This window comes from Cololabis saira, chromosome 6 (assembly GCF_033807715.1).
Source record: "Cololabis saira isolate AMF1-May2022 chromosome 6, fColSai1.1, whole genome shotgun sequence".
Lineage (NCBI taxonomy): Eukaryota > Metazoa > Chordata > Actinopteri > Beloniformes > Belonidae > Cololabis > Cololabis saira.
The window spans coordinates 10,549,135-10,566,621 of record NC_084592.1 but is presented as its reverse complement, the minus strand read 5'-3'; the positions used below and the strand labels follow the sequence as shown (position 1 = coordinate 10,566,621).

At 42.4% G+C, this 17,487-nt stretch overlaps 1 protein-coding gene across 1 annotated transcript; it reads left to right on the top strand.

The window, feature by feature from the left end:
• The first annotated feature begins 653 nt into the window (after positions 1-653).
• nyx (nyctalopin) lies at positions 654-16,919 on the top strand. The gene is made up of 5 exons (XM_061724372.1): positions 654-779; positions 931-995; positions 6,221-6,507; positions 7,777-8,081; positions 15,249-16,919. The coding sequence occupies exons 2-5, from the start codon at positions 974-976 to the stop codon at positions 16,072-16,074; spliced, it is 1,440 nt and encodes a 479-aa protein (XP_061580356.1). The 5' UTR covers positions 654-779; positions 931-973; the 3' UTR covers positions 16,075-16,919.
• Positions 16,920-17,487: the final 568 nt, after the last annotated feature.

Sequence of the window (17,487 nt, the reverse complement as noted above, 5' to 3'; positions counted from 1 at the left end):
CTTTTCACGGGGATTTTCGTGCCACTCTTGGGAGGTCACATGGCCTCTTGTGCTAAGCGGGTTTCATAACCTCGAGTCAGTGACACCCATTAAAGGCATGTTGTGTAATTTCTGTGTCATGTTGTGAGAATGAGGTTTTCGGGGCACTGAAGTTGAGTGAACTACAGTGCAGAAATCGTATTGAACAAATTGTATTGATCGCCTCTTTCACCAGATCCCACCGCTGATGGCCTGCTGATCCCCTAATCCATTTCAACATTTTATATTTCAGACAAGTCTTACATTCAACTTCATGCATCGCATGAGTGTTCTGGAATTGTGTAAGTTATTCCTCTGCCTCGGCTGCTTGATCTGAAAGCCTGGTTTACTGATGTAATCCTGCGAACCTCCATCCACCATCCCTCCTTCCACCACTCCATCCAGGGGATTTGACTGCCATTAAGAGATGGCTTTTTGGTGTGTTTGTGTGTCCCAACATAAAAACACACACACACACACACACACACACACACACACACACACACACACACACACACACACACACACACACACACACACACACACACACACACGGTATGAAGATGGGAGGATGAAGCGTAAAAACACGACTAACAGTTTTTATGCTTGGAGAGCCGTGTCAGGCAGAATGGTCCGTTCATCCGGCTGGGTTTGACGGTGGACAGCGTGGACTGAGATGGGATGGACAGGATGGACACGCGTGAATGTTTGGATACAGACTTTTAACACACATGGATGCAACTGTGTGGAAGAAACTACAGGTACGTGGAGCTGTCATTCCTGCAGACGTGTCACTCTCCGTTTAGAACCAGTATCTGTCCAACGTAACAATATCATACAAGAAATGCTGTCCTTATATGTCTATATGATTTATAGTTCATCATTAAATGCTTTTTTTTCATGCCTTTTCAGACATTCGTTAATCCTGGCATGTCCCAGATGAGAGACTACAGTAATGAATGTCATCACTTTCACTGGTCAGTTTGAATCCTTCTTTCTTCTACTGCTTTGAATTGTTTTGGGTTTTTTTACTCAAAGAACAAAATTATCTTCCATCCCATAATGGTTTAGTTTTCACATCTGTGTACATTCATTACAGACTGATTAAGGATTTTCTTTCACTCAGCAAGAAAGTGAATGATCAGCTGCAAGGCCAAAAATGAAGAAACGCTAACGTAAATAATAATACCTGTTGTTGTGAAGCTTATCTCTGATATAAGGTGCTCCAATCACATCATGGTTCTACCAGCAGCTGACAAAAAGGCAGTTTAACCTTCAAAGATTCAGTCAACATGGCTTAAAAGTCCAATCTCCACTTAGTTTAGTAAGGGCTACACAGATAAGCTGCATGTTATTTAATAAAAGAACATTTTGCTGTGCGCGTTTTTGCAGAATAAGGTCGAATTTTGTTTTGTTCATGTCAAGTCCATTTACTGGCATTAAAACGCAGAATGAAGTTTGATGGATATAATATATCCATCCATGCATCCATTTTCCTCCGCTTATCCAAGGTCCGGTTGCGGCGGCAGTAGCCTAAGCAGACTTCCCTCCCTTCCCATCGGCTCAGTACCTGTGGGAGGGGCCGTAGGGGTCTAGTACGGTGTGAGCTGGGTAGTGGCCGAAGCCGGGGACCCTGGTGGTCAAATCCTCGGCTGGTTCTAGGGACATGAAATGTCACCTCTCTGGTGGGGAAGGAGTCTGAGCATGTGCACGAGGCTGAGAAATCCCAGCTAGACATAGTCAGACTCACTTGTACGCTCTGGAACCAACCTCCAGATATAGGTTGGACTCTGCTCCACTCTGGAGTTGGCCAAGGTGACAGGCGCTTGTTTGTGCTTATGCACCAAACAGCAGTTCAGATCACCCACCCTTGTTGGAGTCCTTGGGTGGGGGTACTGGAGAGTGCCACTACTGGGGACTCCTTCGTTCTGCTAGGAACTTCAATGCTCACGTGGGCAATGGCAATGAGACCTGGAAGGGCGTGATTAGGTGGAACAGCCTCTCCGATCTGAACCCGGCAGTGTTTTGTTATTGGACTTTTGTGCTGATCATGGACTGGCCATTACAAACACCATGTTCAAGCACAAGGATGTCCACATGTGCACTTGGTACCAGGGCACCCTAGGTCGCAGATCGATGATCAACTGTAGTTGTATCATCGATCTTGCAGGAACATGTCTTGAGCCCTCGGGTGAAGAGAGGAGCAGTTGGCTCTGGTGGTGGGGGAGGACGCCAGTCAGATCTGGTAAGCCCAGACGTGTTGTGATGGTCTGCTGGGAATGTCTGGCAGAGTCTCCTGTCAGAGAGAGCTTCAACCACGTCGCAGGGGAGACAGGGAAAATCAAGCCTGAGTGGATCATGTTCTGTTCTTTCATTGTTCAGGCAGCTGGCTAAAGCTGTCGCCATAAGGTTGTCAGTGTTCGGTACTCCCGAACACGATGGTGGACACCAGTGGTTAGGGATGCCGTCAAGCTGAAGAAGGAGTCCTATAGAGCCTTTTTGTCCTGTGGGAAATGGATCACGGCTTCGTAGTTGCTGAGGCAAAACCGCGGGCATGGATAGAGTTTGGAGAGGCCACGGAGAAGGACTTCATGATGGTCTCAGAGAGATTCTGGTCCACTATCTGGCAGCTCATGAGGGGAAAGCCGTGCACCACCAATAATGTGGATAGTGGGGACGATGCGCTGCTGACCTTGACAAGGGACGTTGTGAGATGGTGGGGGGAATACTTTGAGAAACTCCTCAATCCCACCGACACGCCTTCCTATGAGGAAGCAGAGCCTTTGAACTTGGGGCTGAGGTCACCGAGGTTGTTTCCTGTTGGGGTTGGATCCACCGAGGCTGCCCTTGTCACCAATTTATGCATTTTATTTGAACTTAGTTAGAATTTCTGTTCCCGGTGGGAAATTCATCTGGAACCATACCCATATCACATTTCCAGCTCAGAAACCTCTGCATCACTGAAGAGAATGCAAAAAAACTTTACACCATCGGCTTGGAATATTCCCAGTAAGACAGAAAGGAAAAGAAGCACAAACAAGACTTAAAGCACTTAAAACCTGTAGATTTTCAAACTGGACCTTTTGTCACGAAATTCAGAAAAACACCACCCTCAGTCAAAAACCAGTTCACCCCAAGACAAAACACTCCATCAGAAACCGAGAGGCTGTTGTCTATGCCGTCCAGTGCAGCGAGGAGCCTACAGACCTTTACATCAGGGAAACTAAATGGCAACTAAATTGGAGCTTGCATGGTGCCACACAGGAGAACCAGGTCCTTCAGGTCAAGACTCAATGGTCCACCAGCACGTCAAGGATAAGAGACACTAATATAAGGAACATTAATACACTTTCTGGATGTAGAAGACAGTATGTTTAAAAGAGCAGTAAAAGAGGTAAAAAAACAACATTAAATAGAGGAGGGGGACTCAGATTTCCCGAATCAAACACCAACAATGCAGTCTTGAATCTTCTACTCAGCAGTTTCACAACCATTTGCACTGATTCATGGGACTGAAACCAGCCCCCCAGTCTCGCGCTCAGCAGGTACGCCGATTTTTCCCAGTGGCCAGCCGCGGTACTGCAACAAAAAATCCCATGGGGCCCAGAAAGCTTTTTTCCCATAGACCGCAATAGTAAAAGAGAAGCCTCTAAAACTGTTCACAGGACACCTCCAGCTGTAATCACCGGCAATTACTAATCTTTGTATTCTATATTTTTAAGTCATGGACTTTATATCCGTCAAAAATGTTTTATAACGGCCAGAAAAGTCAAAGAAAAGTCTCTTTCTGGGCGTGACATCACGGATGACGTCACAGCAGTGTCCGTGCACTCCACGGATGTTTTATATTAATATATATTAGGCTATGTAATTATATTATATTAATACATTAATCATATATGTGATGCTATACATGTAATATTATACATGAATTAATATATTATTTTAATACATATTATATTAATACTCGTTCTCATTGCCCCGGGGCATGATGGGAGGGCCCAGAGCATCATGGGAGGTGACTCAACTGCGCATGCTCTATGGGCCCGTGTACACGGAAGTAAACCAGGAAGTCCGAGATTTTTTCGGCGGATGCGCTGGCTGAGCAGAATGCATTGAAATGAATGGGCGGCCATTTTTGGTACAGTATCCAGTTATAATACATCCATGACTGAAACCAGGTGAACAACTAATAATGAATAAAAGGCTCCTAACGACCCACAGGAGAGGGGGGAGGGGCAATCATGACTCCTATAGTTTATAAACTCCACAAGGTCCAGTTGTCTTGCTTCAAGCCTTTGAGAGAAAATTCATAGCTGCCTTGTACGTTTCAAAACAACCGTAAAACCCACAGAACCGTTGAAATGTAGCAGCTGTATCGGTATGTGCTGAAGAGTGAAATGCTTCGCGTTGTGATTGACTGACCATGATAACAATAGCTAACCACTAGATCGATTTACCAGTGAGTTTCACTGGTTCTCCGACTGAAACCGTGAATACGGATGGATTGAAAGTGTTGTGCAACACTATTCCCGGGTCCAAAATCTGACTTCCAGAACACAGTAAAATAAAAACAAAGAAGAACAAAGCTAAAACTATCATCTTTAGCAGACATAATGTTTTACTTTTTGTTTAGCATGTTAGCTAATAATATACTATTGTGAACTTGAATATTCACTTTAAATGTTTTAAAAGAAAAGGTAAACACTAGTTAGAATATCCCTTTGAGAAAGAAAGCTTCTGCTTTTTATTTATCTTGAATTTCATTATAAAACCAGAGTTTAACATGCTAACGTTGCCGCCAGACGGCTAATCAGAAGGGGTTAGCGCGAGAGCAGCTAAAATGACTCTAATTTGTGTAAAATTTAGTTGGATTAACATTTTTCTTGTCTCTATCCTTTTAAAGAGCAAACTTTACCCCCCTTGTTTCTCCAGGCTTTTAAACCTCAGTAGTGAGAGGGATGTTTTATGACCATCATGAGGATTTTATGTACATTTTTACCCCAGGAGGTTTTTTATTGTATTTTACATTTATTGTATTGTGTTTATTCTTTTGTGAAGCACCTTGTGACACCCCCTGTCTGTGAAAGATGCTTTAGAAATAAACTTAACTTACTTACTTACAACTTTTACATGAAACACTTTCATTTGAGGTTATGATTAATATGATTGATCATATTAACATGTGCTCCAATAGCACATAGTTATGAAACGTTCAAGAAATAATAACTGATTGACCTGACAACCCTCAGAACCTACTGTATGGTTCATTTACGTAACAGAAAGCTCTTCCTCTCAAACTGATTTCCCAACACCATTGCATAGCAAAGTATATCTTTGAGATTAGATATGGGGGATTTGAGAGGATGTGATGTGAGGTTCCCGTGAGGAACGTTACTCAGAAGAGTCGATTGATTCAAAATTTATCAATGAGCTGATTTCCACACAAAGGTAACCCTATGGCACAAGTGAGACCAGGAATTTATTATTGGTGACGTGTTTATTAGTGAAAATAATCTGTAATCATAAAGACATTAAGTGGTAAAGGGGTTTGAACAAAATCAAATTTTCTTCTCTTTGTTTACTGTTGCTAAACTAAAGCATCTTAGATCCATCTTCACGCCACAAACATAAAGGAGCATCAAGATTCATGTCTATGATTATGTTTTGGCTGAATTACTGATTTACAGATTAAAAAGTGCTGTTGATGTTTTGCATGTGATGGAAGAAAATATGTTAATAATGTACTGTAAAATAATCGATTCATTTTTACATTTGGATTACAAATTGAATGAAATCTGTAATTAGTAAATATTTTAGTAACATTTAATTGCATAATTTGTGTGACAGTTAACGACTTCAAGAGGTCTTAAAACCTGGCCAGTCATCATAACTATGTTCTCTTCAGAATAAAGAATTACACAAAGACTGAGACGAGAATCTTTCACAAAGTAAAGATCCGGCCAGGATACGCACATGCACAACTTTGATACATCTTCCATCCATTATGTTTAGATTAGCTTGACTAAACTAGAAAAAAAGGAACAAAATACAATTCACTGGGAAATAAAAAACAAAAGTCTATGTCAATGAAGGCTGCTGAAGCTTAATCAGGATCAGATCTCGTCTCTTGTTTCAGGGCAGAAAGTATAAAGTTGAATCTTTTCCAACATTTGATCTTTTTTTATTTCTGGTCTTTCAGTCTGTACGCTGTGCCTGCTGCCCCAGGCGGTGTTGGCCCGGTGGGCGTGCGTCCGGGCCTGCCCGCCGACCTGCACCTGCACCCAGGAGCGGAGCTGCAGCGTGCTCTGCGACCGCTCCGCCATGGCTGAGCTGCCCAAGGAGTTTCCCTGCGAGGCCTCTGCCATCAACCTGGATAAGAACAGCCTCAAGTTCCTGTCAGAACGGGCCTTCGGTACCCTGCCGTCCCTGCAGTCTCTCTCTCTGGACCACAATAACATCTCCTTCATTACTCCAGGAGCCTTCAAGGTCTGCTCAAGTTGGTTTTTCTCCTCTGAAATCCAGCTTTGGCTGGTCAGTTATCTAACATCTAATGTACAGAGGATGATACTATAAAGATGAAGTGCAGAGAAACAAGAAGCTCCACGAGAAGCTCCACACAAGTTTAAACTTGCATGTTTGTCTGATTATTTCTAGACAAATACACAATTTTTCTCAAGAAAACACAAATCAATACCTATATGCACACATGCCCTAATTTGGCCGATGTAGGTCCTGTAAAACATGAAAGATCCTGTATTGTGGTCATTTAGAATAATTTAATTTTGGTGGTCTACCAGAATACTTTTTTTTAATTATTATTTTGTACAATACAGAGGTTCCAATATCTGTCTGGAAAGAACAGTTTTAGCTCCTTTCTGTTTTGATTTGATTTGATTTGATTTGATTTATTCACACTTTGGTCTCCTGGAGAAGCTATCAAAAGCTTATGGTAGGAGCCAATGAACATTTTTTATTTTTTTATTTATTTAAAAGGGACAACGCACATTGATTGACATGAGCACTTGAGTCCATCATGTAAATGTGCCAGATTTAGCCATACAGGCTAATTTACATCTGCAGTCCCTGGCAGGTTGATGGCATATGTAAAAACATTGAAAAACACACACTAAAACCCTAAAACAAAGAGTACAAACAATTAGTAAAACCATGACACTCCGAATAATGACAAACAACATAAAATAATTATATATTAAACTATATAAATACAGTAGACAGGAATACATACATACACTTGCACTTAATACACACTAAACTACAACATGCACTTTATACTAGACTACCACTTACATACAACATATCGCATTACAAACACTTAACATGAAACATTTTGTGATCCCAAAGTGTACATTTATATATATGAGCTTAACAATTGTTTCTTTAACTGGCGTTTGAATATGTTTAAGATCCTCCCTCCTAAACGATCTGCTCTGATTGGTTGGCTGATTGATCCAATGGTAGATCACAAAGGAGTTACCCGTTCTTGTTGAACTTTTTAACTTTTCAGACCTTTTGTATGCACACAAAGTACTGCAAGAAAGAAAAAAAAACCTGGAAAGTAAAAAGTAAAAATAACTTAAATGCTTTAAAAGATCAAATCCATGTATTCTTTGAAACTCAAGCCCTTATGAAAATATGGTAGAAAACTTGAACTGGTGTGTGATTTCGTGGTTTTGTCTACAAAAAACGACAAGGTCAACTTTGCATTTGAACACACGGCTCACCTTTCTCCTGCAGGGTCTCGCCAACTTAGTGGAGCTAAAAATGGCGCACAACGAGTACATCAGCTACCTTCACACACGGACATTCACGGGCCTGAAGAAGCTGGCGAAACTGGACTTGTCGGACTGCAACCTCTTCAGCATCCCCGACCGCCTCTTCATCGAGCAGACGGCCCTGAAGCAACTGCTGTGCTTTCAGAACAACTTCAGGAGGATCCCGGGAGCCCTCCGAGGCATGGAGAACCTGACCCACATCTACCTGGAGAGGAACAGGATAGAGGCGGTGGCCTACAACTCCCTGCTGGGCCTCGGCAGCCTCAAGTGAGTCCAAGCTGTACAGTATGTACAGTATGAACACCTTATCATCATCTGACACAGCTTCTACCTACTGACAGTCAGTGTTGGGTGTAACGCGGTACAAAGTAACGCGTTACTGTAACGAGATTACATTCGCCAGTAACGCAGTAATGTAACGCGTTACAGTTGTAATTTGGGTAATCCCGTTATAGTTACTCTAAGACAAAAAACATTACGTTACTTTAGTTACTTTAAGCTTTTCAGCTACATGTAGAACGGGAGAACAGAAAAGAAAATCAAACTTGCTTTTCATGCGTCTTCATGCGTTGCGCAACACTTGTCTGACTTAACGTGATTTTACGTGATTTTACGTGATTTTACATGATTTTACGTGATTTTACGGGCCTTTACGAATACACATTTGTGCTGATCTGGGCACTGCAGTAATAAGGTTCCAACTACAGGACTGTCTCAGAAAATTAGAATATTGTGATAAAGTTATTTATTTTCTGTAATGCAATTAAAAAAACAAAAATGTCCTACATTCTGGATTCATTACAAATCAACTGAAATATTGCAAGCCTTTTATTATTTTAATATTGCTGATTATGGTTTACAGTTTAAGATTAAAATTCCCAGAATATTCAAATTTTTTTAGATAGGATATTTGAGTTTTCTTAAGCTAATTTGTAATGAATCCAGAATGTATGACATTTTTGTTTTTGTAATTGCATTACAGAAAATCACAATATTCAAATTTTCTGAGACAGTCCTGTATATGTTGTTCATTGGCAATCGAGTTATGGTGCAGCTCAGGTGATCCAAAGTAATGTAACTAGTAATTTAACTAGTTACTTTCAGCAACCAGTAACTAAGTAGTGTAAGGGATTACTTTTTTTAAAAGTAACTAGTAATATGTAATAGATTACTTTTTTGAGTAACTACCCCAACACTGCTGACAGTTTATGTTATGTTTGAAGCTTGAATGTGTGACTCGGGGTGTTATTTCATGTTAAAATCTTTTAAGTCAATGGCGGCAGCTTATTGAGAACACAAACTGAACTGCGGATCCGTTGCATCTCCTTGGTGTAGAAGTTGACAAAAGTTCAAGTTTTCGGATGTTGATGTAAACGCCAGCCAATCACAATGTGGCTCCGTGGTTCAGTTCTGGCCAATAATATTATACACGGTGTTGAAGCACCCACTTTCCTTGAGTCCTTTGTGGGAGTTGATTACTGGTACAACTGAAATAAACAGTAAAATGACCTCGATGTTTATTTTGTGGACGCAGGTAGCAGTCGTTGTGAAGTCACAGCATGTCAAAGACTTTGCCATAAATCAAACCGGCTGCCGTTAGACAGAACGCAGGTTTAAGCTGATTTCCGTATTCATTTAGTTTTTGAAACAAGGCTATGTTTTTGTTTTATCTATGGATTTTAAACATCATCTCAATTAAGGGTAGTGAGAACATCCTTAAATCACCTGAGATATTTATGTGATGCCAGATTTCTGAAAAAGTCAGCAATTGTTTACAGAAGTTACTCCCATGAAACATCATGCCCACAATTTTCAACTGAGTTCTTATTATATAACATTGATTTTTATCATCCATCCATCCATCCATCCATCCATCCATCCATCCATCCATCCATCCATCCATCCATCCATTTTCCACCACTTATCCGGATGATTTTTATCGACTATTGTTTATCATAGTTATAGTTTAATGTGTCATATTCAATTCAATTCAATTCAATTTTATTTATATAGCATCTAATACAACAGAGTTGTCTCTAGACGCTTTACAGAGATCCATACCCAGAACGTGACCCCCGAGCAGTTATTACATAAACTATATTATTGGTTTGATTTGTTTCATGTTTAAGTTATTACTTAAGGTGGATGCCAGATGGCATTTTCCAGCCATTTTTGTCCTTTCTGGGGTACCTGTACATTAACTTTGCACTCATCACACCCCCCAAACAGTTGGTAATCTCATGAAAGTGCACTGGTGCTTCAGTCTGTGGTAGAATCTGACCAGTTAAGTTGATCCCCACCTTCTGATGTCTATGATGTCTGGGGTAAGAGTTGTTACCGCTGTTGTGAGGAAGTGTTCTCACTTCTGGCTTCAGAATATTTGGCTCCTGGGGACATGATAATAAACTAGTTGACCTTACAGCATGCCAGTACGAGCAGCAGCTGCAGCAGCTCCACTGATCCAGAGAAGCTCCGGTTGAGGCTGTTCGGCTGGAGATCAGCAGCAACTACAGTTATAGGAGCAGTGCAAATTATCAAACAACAATAAAACAGACACACACTGTAGATAACACCAATAGTGCTCATTTTTATCAGTCAGGCAGGTAAAATCATTACTAATGATCGCATAAAAGCAAACTCAGGAGTAACCCGAGGTGTCAAAAGTATTCAAATTCATTACTCTGGTAGAAGTATAGATACTAGAGTTTAAAAATACTCCTGCAGAAGTTGAAGTATCAACTCAAGTTTTTTACTCAAGTAAAAGTATAAAAGTACTGGTTTCAAAACTACTTAAAGTACAAAAGTAAAAGTAATGTAAGGGGGAAAAAAGCAATTTAGGACAAAATCCATTGAAAATGAATGCATCTTAGTATAATGCAAATATATTAAAGAAGCATATATGTGTACTATTGAGCATTAACATGTGTTTCAGAGAGCAGGAGATATGATGACTAGTTGCCTATAAGTATTGTAATGGTGCAAAAAGTCAAACTTCAGAGGCATGTTATCATTTATCCTAACCTTTATTGGAATGTACATCCAAGTTTAGTTGCAGGAATCTGAGGGAACGGATGTAAGAACAAAACTGGACAAGAACATCTGAAACAACCACAACCAAATTCACTCTATCCTGATGGAGCAATTTAACTGGATAGTTTTTTTTTTAAGGCAGAAATAAAATAGAGTAACAAGGCTGTTTTTAAAATGTAAGGAGTAAAAAGTACAGATAATTGCGTGAAAATGTAAGGAGTAAAAGTAAAAAGTCATCTAAAAAATAATTACTCCAGTGAAGTATAGATAACCAAAATTTCTACTTAAGTAAGGTAACAAAGTATTTATACTTCGTTACTTGACACCTCTGGTAGTAACATTTACAATATACAATACACAAAGAAAAAGGTAATTATAATATAGCCACTGAATCAGACAGCAGACACATTATGGCCTAATCTGGGCTATATTTGGCGTTGTGGCTCAGTTATAGCACGCGTAGGTGTTATGTAGGCCAGGTGTGTTGCGACTGTCATGAGTTGGGCTTGGTAGGGGTTTTAGTGCGTTACATCAGTCAGATGTTGCTCAGACGTCCCGGCTGGACGCTGGTTTGCTGTAGTTGTGGTGTTGTGAGGACTGAGAATGTGCTAGAAGGAGGATTTAGGCCATTGTTTTTAGATTTTTGTAACACTAGCTGTCTTTATTGGGAAGGTAGGTGGACAGGGAACGGGTGGAGGGAGGAAGACACGCAGCAAGGAGCGGCAGGCAGGGATTCAAACCTGCGGCGCTGCACCAGGGCACCAGCCTCAGTGAGTGGACACTCAGCCCACTGATCCACCAGGGCAGATTTATGTGGCTGAGTTTAAACTACAGCACTCATCCTGAGTCAATTCATCTGCCCCAGCCATGTGGGCCAAAGGGAACGGCAGATGTCGGTCATGTTTGGGTCAAACACTTTTTATTTTTCCTTTTTTGGTAGTTTCTCCACAGATAGTGAGCAGTCATTCAAAACATTTAAATAGTTCTTTTTATTAGACATTAAACAATTGCTTTGAATTCATTTGAAGCTAAATTTAAAGAAATCCCAGTAAAATACACAACGCTATCATGTTCAAGCAGCACTGACTAAATAATGCCAAAGATTGTTTTTTGAAGAAATTGAATTGTCTTTTTAACTTGTTTCAGTAAAGGAAACTTCACCAGTCTTTTAGTCAGTCAAATCTTAATAAGTTGCTTTTTGATGCTTTCTAAACTGCCTTCTTTGCATAGAGGGCTTTGTTTGTTTATTTCTACCAGGGGTAAAACAGTTCATGTGGGAGATGAGACACCTGACAAAAGATTTTAGATTTTTTTTAACCTTCTTGGTCAAGTAATCCCATTTAATTAGTTTTATTTCCTCATTTAGTTCTCAGTAATTTCATGTTTAATCTTCATCACTGCTTTAAAGGTATTGTGACATGAAAAACACATTTTTCTTGATTTTTTGTGTTTTGTTGGGTGTCTTGACATCAATTACACCCAAAAAACAACGAACTTTTAACATTCAGTGTATTGTGTGCTTTCTGGGATTTTCCGCATAACTGTGCAAAAACGGCGCACCTGGTTTGGTGGCGGGCCGTGACGTCAGGGCCCGCTAAATCACCGCCCCCTCCACCCAGCTCCCTGCCTCCTCTCCTCTCCAGTGCACCATAAAGACTGATTTATGGTTCCGCGTTACACCGACGCAGAACCTACGGCGTAGGGTTACGCGGCGACGCGCTCGGGTGTTTAGAGCCTCTTTTGTTCTAATCACCGGAGGAAAACTGCTAAGAAGACCCGCGGCCACTGACTGGACTTAAGACAAGGGGACACTGCTGCTTGCATGCCTTTATTTTTATGATTGTTTGCTGTGGTTCTCCTTCCTGCTTTTCCGTGCATGCTTCGCCTGTCGCTCCGACGCCGCTGTGAGCGTATGGCTGGAGGAGGAGGAGGTTTGGAGGAGGAGCGGAGCAATGATTGACAGGAAAGGGGGAAAGGAAGCGTTTTTCACGGGGCAAAAAAACACTGTAATAAAAAGCCAGGAAAAGAGTACTAGAGTGAAGTTTTTCTTGTTACACTCTTTTAGACACATTTGAGGGATGTTGGCCAAGACTTTTAATAGTGTTAAAAGCATGTTAAAAATGATGTCACAATACCTTTAAGTACAATGAAACTGATTTAATTTCCTTATTTTATATTGTGATTAAGCTCTCACTGGTGATGCAAGAGGATATTTGATTTTTTTGGTCCCCGTTAGCAGCTGATGATCCTGAATAATAAATTACCTCTTAACTTTCTGGTAGAAGTTTCAGTGTCTTTGCAAACCAAGCCTGTCACCTGGGGTACCTCACGGTTCAGTCCCAGGTCCTGTTCCTTTAGTACAATCCGCCTCACAGTCTGATAATTGGGCAGCATCCTGAAATATCAGATCATCTCTATGCTGATGACACACAGCTCTACTGTTCTTTTAAATCGTCAGAATCTGCTACTGTACGTTCCCTCTTTGATGAAGTGTTTGACAACATCAAACAGCAGCTGTGTGTTAACTACTTGAAAAAAAGTCAGAGTTGGAGATGATTGTTCATGCTTTAATTCTCATTTAGTCTATTGTAATAGCCTTTCTATCTGTTTAATCAAAAAAGAGCTCAACCACCTTCAAGCAGGCGAAAATGCTGCTGCAAGCCTCCTAACAAACACATAACCGGTGTTTTAACCTCTTTGCACTGGTTACCAGTACATTTAAAATCCATTTTGAAATACAAGCTCTCACTTTCAAGCTCCTGCCTACATCTCAGACTCTCCCCACTTCTCATAGTCTGAGTTCATCCGGGGAAAGGCTGCTGTTGGTGCATTGAACAATGTTAAGACTAGAGGTAACTGTGCTTTGAGAGGTTGTGTGACGCGCTGCCTTCTTCTTTACGTTGCTTCCACTCTACTGAATCTTTTAAAGGAGCATGAGGCTCCTTTTGAGAAATGAGACTCATCAGCGCCACCCTTCACCACGACGGCCATCGGGGGTACTGCAGCCAACAGTGAAGCCGGTGTTCTGCCAATTTCTGCTCCCTGCTGAGAAATGCTACTTTGTGGTTCTGCGCATGCGCACAGTCGATTTTCAAAGTTTGCATAATTTCTTGGACGATCTAAAATGGATAATATGGGATGTTGAGTAATTTGATCCTTCAAAATACACTACCCATGACATGAATGCATTAAGGCTGAATTATGGTTCTGCGTCAAAACGACGCCGTGCCTACGGCGTGTGGTTTTTGTACACGCAGAGGACACGCCGTCACATGCGCCGTCACTGACGTGCACATCCTGAAAATTGTAACTACGCGTCGAGGAGACGCCGACCACACGCAGACCGAGAGGGCTGTGATTGGTTCGTTTGAAAGCGAAGCATTTCCGGTTTCCGGTTTGAAGCAGTAGTGAACTTCCAGGGCTTTTTTCTTCGTTTATATGTGATTTTTTTTGTTTTTGTTTTTTGCACAATAGTTGTCCTTATTTCTTTGATTTACTGTGACCGGAAAAAGTCGGATAAACCATTCAGAAAAAGATCGCTAACTAGTGGCCGCGGGGGGTACTGCACCGCGACCAAATGGAGAGACGGAGAACTCTGAACGATTCGTGACGGCCTCACGGGTGCGCCGTGTGCTCTGCGTGTGTGTGACGCAGAACCATACCCGCACCTTTACACTTTGTGAACATTATACGATAAAGAGGAAAAAAACACAATTCTATCGCTTTATTTGATATTCATTCAGTCATTGGCCTTTATTTAACCATTCTTACACATTCTTATTTACAATTACGGCCTGGCAAGAGACAAGCACCACTTGGGGGGAAAAGGGAAGTGGGCTAGGGAGTAAAACACAGTAAAATTGTAGCTCTACAAAGGTAGAAAACCATTAGGGAGCATTTTTTGGCAAAGCAGCAAAAAATGGCAGAACACCGGCACGGGAGAACGGGGAGAACGCACATGCAGCGTCATGTGACGTCACATCCGCAGGACAGCGCGGGAAATTCGGCCCCACAATTGCAGCACATTTTGCAGCACACAGCCTGTTCAAGGCAAAGAGAGATACACTAGAGGAAACATTCTTTTGGGTTTGGAACACTTCATCTGACATTATTACTAGAAAACTTAAAACCTATACAAATTTTTTCCTGCCTCAATCCTGCCTCATGCTCCTTTAAAAAGCAGCTAAAGATGCTCTTACTTTTCATTAGCCTTGGGCTTGGGAGTTTGTTTTGTGCCTCCTCTGTTTTATGCTTGTGTCTTATCCTTTTATGTGTGCCTTGTGAAGCACTTTGGGGCTTTTAACCTGTGAAAGTGCCATATCACTTATTTACTTATTAAATGAGAAAAAAAAAACCCTTTAGATTGCTTTATTGAGTCCTTTGTGCATCTCTTGTCTGTTCCAGGTACCTGAACCTCCAGGACAACCGCATCAACGTCATCCATGACAGCGCCTTCCAGGACCTGGTGCGTCTGGAGAACTTCTACCTCAACGACAACCTGCTGTCCGACCTGCCCCGGTTCGCCTTCAGGGGCCTCAGCCGCCTCAAGATGCTCAACCTGGGAGGGAACAAGCTGACCAACGTGTCCCGGACCTGGTTCAGCGACCTGGTGGAGCTGGAGGTGCTGTACCTGGACCGGAACCAGCTGCTGAACATCGAGGAAGGAACCTTTGAGAACCTGACCAGCCTGATGACCCTGCACCTGAACGGCAACAACCTCACCACCCTCCCCTTCAGCGTCTTCCAGCCCGTGTACTTCCTGGGACACCTGTACGTCTTCAGGAACCCCTGGGAGTGCGACTGCTCCCTGGAGTGGCTGAAGCAGTGGATGGAGAGCTACAAGCTGGTGCGGGACATCCCCTGCGCGTCGCCCACCTCTGTGGCCGGCCTGGACCTGAGCGACGTGAGCTTCACCAACATCAACGGCACCTGCTTGGACCCCGGGGAGCTCAACGCCACCACGCCGTCCTCGGACGTCGTCTCCACCACAGAGAACCGCTTCAACAGCCTCATCTCCAAGCTGCTGCAGCAGGAGCTCTGGGAGGACGTGGGGAACGGGACGGAAGGCCTTCGTAACGGGACGTTGCAGGATTCGGAGGAGGGCCAGCTCTCCGGCGGGGCTGCAGGGACGCCGGCCCAGGCCCGGCCGCTGCTCTGCTGCGCGGCGCTCTGGCTCCTGCTGGGTCTGTTCGGCCCGGCAGATAATCAGCTCTGTCTTTATTGCACATGAAAGCTGCACCAAAGCAACACGAGGAAGGTTGAAATGCGCTTTTATTCAGCCCAGGAAGTATTTAGGAATACAAGTGCGAGTCTGAGCTGCCAAATGAAGAATTTGGGGAGATTTTTTCTGATGAAATGCAAGTGCGACGGTTGAAGTGACATTTCTTGATCTTCATGATCTGTTTGAAGACGGAGGAAATATTTACGCACGAGGCTATGTGTGATATCCTCCTGGTTTATGAATATGCCAAATACACTCGGCTGCAGGAGCTGCTTTGACAATGCCAGGGGCAGGTTGATGAATATGTTCATATCAAGATCAATTATTTCTTGCATAATGCTTTATATGAATGAATATTATGTCATATTTATAGAGAATTACATAGGCTACTGTGAGTACTTTTATTGTTTTATATTAACATTCACATCTGTGTGTAAAGTTTAAGGAGATCAGAGCTCCCGTAGATCTCCTAAACAGATGTTTCTTCTCTGCTCGCATCTTTTCATTCACTGCTAAATGTTGGCTCTGCAGCTTTTCCATAAATGCATTAATCTCCTGACTGATTCAGCTCAGCGGCGGCGCTGCTCGCTCCATGTGATGCCGGGACTTTCTCATCACTTTGGGCTCCTATGGATCGATCGCTGGGTCTGATACCCACGAGTTGTTGTGGATTGAGGCAGAAAATGAATATGAAAAAGAGTATTTTGGACATCAAAAGCTTTCAGTTATATTTGATTAAAAAAAAGAGAAAGAAAGAGGATGTCCTGCTACCGCACTGTTTATCTGTAGTCCTCACCGCTTTACTTCTCTTCCTGGTGCTTCAGTAGTTTTACCTTTCAGACAGTTTCACGGTTCAATGCTCTTTTTCGACACGAAACTCTGTCACATGGTCTATTTTTGTGAATAAAAAGACTGCTGTTGAACTCGCCGTGTCCCTGCTCAGTGACTCCTTTCAGCCGGTGGAGGAGTTGACCCGTGGGAGAGGTGGGCCGTTAATCCGCCGGCCTGTTGCTCCGTTACCGCGGGATTACGCTGGAATTAGAGGAGCAGGGAGGCTGCGCGCGCCGCCTCTTCCCTCTCGTCTCCCACTGCTGCCACGCAGCTGCTTTTATCACCGCCATCGTACAAATGGAACATGAACATGGACACACACTGATCACTCAACTACTTCTTAGTTTGTTTGTGGAAAACAGTGAACGAGTCAGTAGGACCAAGTGTTTCCTCCAGGAGAGTGAATGATATAAAAACTGGTATCAAGTCCAACCCGTGAGACACTGTTTAAAAAATGAGAGGAATTAACTGTGATTCCCAGATGCGTTGTTTTCTTTTTTTTTTCCACTGCACTTCTTGCAAACAATTCTTCAGCTTCATTTCAGCCTCGTTCAGAGGAATATACTCAGCTTTTAAACCTGTCAAACTGTA

Coding starts and splice junctions, on each gene's coding strand:
- nyx (XM_061724372.1), top strand. CDS start 974: ATGAATGTCATCACTTTCACTG. Junction 996..6,220: donor GAATGTCATCACTTTCACTG/GTCAGTTTGAAT, acceptor CTGGTCTTTCAG/TCTGTACGCTGTGCCTGCTG. Junction 6,508..7,776: donor TTACTCCAGGAGCCTTCAAG/GTCTGCTCAAGT, acceptor TTTCTCCTGCAG/GGTCTCGCCAACTTAGTGGA.